This window comes from Cricetulus griseus, chromosome 6, assembly GCF_003668045.3.
Source record: "Cricetulus griseus strain 17A/GY chromosome 6, alternate assembly CriGri-PICRH-1.0, whole genome shotgun sequence".
NCBI lineage: Eukaryota > Metazoa > Chordata > Mammalia > Rodentia > Cricetidae > Cricetulus > Cricetulus griseus.
Window position 1 is genome coordinate 86,606,978 of NC_048599.1, and position 5,009 is coordinate 86,611,986.

A 5,009-nucleotide genomic window follows, 5' to 3' on the forward strand; every position below is an offset into this window, starting at 1 on the left:
AGCAACTGTAATATGCTTTGTGTCAATGTAAAAAAAATAGTTCAATTCTTATCTAAGATTAGAAGAAATATTAATTTCTGTAATTTTGAGACTGTAAATTTGAGACCATATGTCTGGGCTAGCCTTTATGACCCTTTAGGAACTTTTTCAGGTTTACCAGTCTGTGATGTTGGGATGTGAGAAAATTGTGGATATTCTGTGGTGTATACAGATTTAGTTAATGTAAGTTTCATATATTTTATTTGTATTGTAATTTAAATTTTATTTATTTAGAGACAAGATCTTGCTATGTGATCCTTGCTGGCCTGATGCTCATTGTGTAGCTCAGGCTGGCCTTGAACTCACAGTCATCTCCTGTCTCAACATCTTGAGTACCATAGTTATAGGCATGTGTCACTAAGCCTGGTTTGATAATCTATTTTTAAAACAAAAGATGAAAATATCCAGAATAAAGACACCCTGAGATGGTTTTATTAGAGGTCTCATTATGTTACATAGAATAATTGTGTGGGTAATCTAAATGGAAGAGTATTTTTTAAAGTAGATTTTAATGAATACTTACTCTTCCTCACAAATGTGAATCATAGAGACAAATCAACATACCATTTTTTATTTTGGTGTCTATTAATTTACTATTTAGCTATATTTTATAAAATTCAGAGTGATTGTATTTTCTGCACTCGTTTTCCTTCTGTTGGAGAATAAAGTTTTGGGCACTTTTCACATTTCATGTGTACAACTTTGAAGTATCTGTCCTCTATGTGCCTTGGTTCCTTAAGACACACGAAGTTTTGACCATTATATTGATGACAGTGACAGTCAAAGATATTATTTATTGAATATTGGTAACTTCCAGGTTCTTATAGACACTCAACATGCATTTCTTTCATGTTCTTTCTGCAGCATTAGACTGTTTGAGAACTCTTTCATTCCAAACTGTTAGCCCAGTTTTGAAGATTGATACATAGTAATTTCAAGCACGCTATTTTTAGTTTATAGACATTATAAACATTGAAGTTTTGAGAAATTGCCCATTATCCATTGAGTAATTGTCAATGGCAGGATCTAAATATAGAAATATTAACCAACAAAATATAGCCCAGCCTATAGACACTGGCAAAATTGCCTGGGTACACATTGCAGAGTTTCAGACCTGCCACTAATTTGCTATTTGTATTTCTCAAAAAAAGAAAGATAGGGAAGACAGAGTGCTATGAACATGCTCAAGACTACCCCACAGCTGTTGAACACAGTGTCTCATTTTATTCCTGTACGTGGTGAGAACTTTTTCTGTGGGGATGATGTGAGGGTTAAATGACCTGAAATATATAATGCAGTTTGGAAAGTGCTTGGGGAGAGCTAAGGTCATGCAGGTGTTTGCTCTGCCACTGCTGTCTGTGCTTTTTGCTAAAAAATTTGACTTAAAGTGTCCCCATGAGACCTGACACTTGTAGAAACTGTATTTACCTCCTTGCAATAAAGTATAGACAGTGAAGAGAGATGCTTACAGAGTAGCACATGGTCTTTTCTGCAAATAAAAAAATATTTTCGCCTTGTCTGCATTGTAGTCAATAGAGGGAGTGGCAGACTTAACTAGGTGGATTTTAGCAGAGCAAAGACAAGCAAAATCCGGAAGAATGTAAAACATGTGAGTGGAGGATGGGAAGTTAGGTTGTTTTCCTAGACATGATGCTGTCCACAGCCTGGGGTGTGGGAAACATGGGAAGTAAATGAACAGAAGAGGAAGACATGTAAATCTTCAACTGCAACCACATCTGGCTTCTCCCAATCTGCTTCTCTTCCTTCTCCTTCTCTTCCCCCTTCTCCTCCTTTTCTTCTTTCTCCTCTTCTTCCTTCTCCTTCTCCTCCAATACCAGTTAGTATTACCATCAGCTAAACTGACACACAGGAAAGCAAACACCTTTGAATAGTCTATGTGGAATGTTTTCATTTGAAAGGGGTGAACTAGACAAGCAGAGATTGTTGGAGAGTCAAAGTATTTCTTCAAATACCATCATATTGATCATGAAAATGGTCAGAGGTACATCTCAGTGAGAGTTAGAAAATCACTGGCTGTTAAAGGTTCACTCATATCACTAACCGAAGCTGAGATAACAAATAATTATTTGTAGCTAATAACTAGTTCCCAGTGATGCAAAGGGCATATGCTAATATTTGCTGGATCACAGACTCTATTCGTATAAGACATTTGGAAAGAAGCATGTTGAGAGGAGAGTGGAATATTGAAAAGAAACCTTGCAGCATTCCCAACCCCTGGAGTTAATTTCTTACATATGTTTTTGTTCACTTTATAGGTGACACTGCACTTGCATATTCACTACCTCTGGAGTCTATGGAAATATCACATAATATTACAGAGTTTTTTATGCTGGGACTCTCCCAGAGACCAGAGGTCCAAAGAACTCTCTTTGTGGTCTTCTTGATTATCTACACAGTCACAGTTTGTGGCAACATGCTCATTGTGGTCACTATCACCTTCAGCTCCAGCCTGGCTTCCCCCATGTATTTTTTTCTTTCCAATCTTTCCTTTATTGACACCTGCTATTCCTCTTCTTTGGCCCCTAAACTCATTGCCGATTCTTTGTATGAAGGGACAACTCTTTCTTATGAGGGCTGCTTGGCTCAGCTCTTTGGGGCTCATTTCTTGGGAGGTGTTGAGATTATTCTGCTCACAGTGATGGCCTATGACCGCTATGTGGCCATCTGCCAGCCTCTGTACTATACCACCACCATGACCAGGCACCTCTGTGTTGTGCTGGTGGCTGTGGCTTGGCTGGGTGGCTTCCTGCATTCATCGGTTCAGCTCTTTCTGGTCCTTCAGTTGCCCTTCTGTGGACCCAATGTAATCAATCACTTTGTGTGTGACTTGTACCCTTTACTGGAGCTGGCCTGCACCAACACCTATGTCATTGGCCTGCTGGTGGTGGCCAACAGTGGTGTGATCTGCCTGCTGAACTTCCTAATGCTGGCTGCCTCCTATGTTGTCATTCTGTGCTCCTTGAGGTCCCACAGTGCAGAGGGGAGACGGAAAGCCTTGTCTACGTGTGGGGCCCACTTCACGGTTGTTACTTTGTTCTTTGTGCCCTGTATATTTAGTTATATGAGACCATCAACTACTTTACCTATAGACAAAAGCATGGCAGTATTTTATGGCATTTTGACACCTATGTTGAATCCACTCATTTATACTCTGAGAAATGAAGAGGTGAAAAATGCCATGAGAAAGCTCATCACAAGCTCAGAAACTGTAAGTACCTGAGTGGTGAAGAAGGTAATAGCAGTGACTCTAGTTCTCTAAGTGAAACAACTAAAGTTTGCCATTTTTATTACCACTTATCTTATTCCAGTTATCCATCCTCCCATTTTCATAGGCTTCTATGACTTACAGTCTTTTTATTTAAATTGCACACTTTTAATATAGACTACCTGTACAAGATATATATGGCCTGAATTACCATTATTATTGGTTTAGAAATAAGGAAACCATGTTGCCTGATGTTTTTAACTGACTTATCAAGTTAACTAGTTTCAAAACTCAATCAGCTATATTTGACCAATTATAAGTTGTTGTGACAGGATTCTCCTCAAAGATATTAACTGTGTATCTCAATAAACTGGGAAAAATATGTGAAGACTATTTCAAAGTGTTATTTCAATATGTGATCTAGACAAAGCTTTTAATGCAAATTCCAAACATAAAAAAGCACTATCATTGTCTTTAAACAACAAGACAAGTTGGGTCTGTATGACAATTAATTGAGCTATAGAAAAGTAAAGAAAGACACATAAGAAAATCTTTCATGATTAGTCACACACAAACAGTTTTGTGTGCATACAAGATTGCACGCAACATTGTCCTTTGTGACACTAACTCAGACAGGACAAGAGCTGGGCTCTAGAGACAGACCACAGTTTCTGTCTTAGTTCCTACGCTTATGGCTGTCATGATCTTGAATAATGAACAAGAATACTATAAGCTCTTGATGTCTATCTTTATAGTAAGGGTAAGGATGTTTTAGGTTTTGCACATGAGATCATGTCCTACTTACCTTGATGTGTCTAGCTTATTCCACTTACCATTCTTTTTTTCTGTGTCTACTCATGCTGCATTGAATGGTGGGATTCTCTGCTTTTTAAAGGTACCAACAGAATTGCTCAATAAACTTTGGCAACTATGAAGACAATTTATGTTTCAAAGTGTTATTTTACTAGGTGATCTAGATAAAGGTTTTAATGCATAGGAAACTCCTAACATATTTGATATCATTCTCAAAGTAGTGCTTTGACAATTAAACTAGATTAACTAAATCATGTTTTTTCTATTTTTATTTAAATTAGAAACAAAATTGTTTTACATGTCAATCCCAATTCCCTCTCCCTCCCCTCCTCCCCTGCCCCCACTAACTCCCTATCCCATTTCCTTTCTGCTCCCCAGGGAGGGTGAAGCATTCCATGGGGGATCTTCAGAGTCTCTCATATCCTTTGAGGCATGGCCTAGGCCCTCCCCCATGCATGTGTCTAGGCTGAGAGAGTATCCTTCTATGTGGAATTGTCTCCTAAAGTCCATTCATATGCTAGGGATACTGATCTACTACCAGAGGCACCATAGATTGCCCAGGCTTCCTCACTGATGCCCATGTTCAGGGGTTCTGGATCAGTACTATGCTGGTTTCCCAGTTTTCAGACTGGGGACCATGAGCTCCCCCTTGTTCAGGTCAGCTGTTTCTCTGGGTTTCACGAGCCTGATCTTGACCCCTTTGCTCATCACTCTTCCCTCTCTGCAACTGGATTCCAGGAGTTCAGTTCAGTGCTTAACCGTGGGTGTCTGCTTCTACTTCCATCAGCCAATGGATGAAGACTCTAGGATGGTATATAAAGTAGTCATCAATCTCATTATTGGAGGAGGGCATTTAAGGTAGCCTCTGCACTATTGTTTACATTGTTAGTTGGTATCATCATTGTAGATCTCTGGCAATTTCGCTAGTGCC

At 39.0% G+C, this 5,009-nt stretch overlaps 1 protein-coding gene across 1 annotated transcript; it reads left to right on the top strand.

Moving 5' to 3' along the window:
• Positions 1-2,353: 2,353 nt before the first annotated feature.
• Positions 2,354-3,280, top strand: LOC100763145 (olfactory receptor 4C3). Its single transcript, XM_027421049.1, has one exon. The coding sequence runs from the start codon at positions 2,354-2,356 to the stop codon at positions 3,278-3,280; it is 927 nt and encodes a 308-aa protein (XP_027276850.1).
• Positions 3,281-5,009: the final 1,729 nt, after the last annotated feature.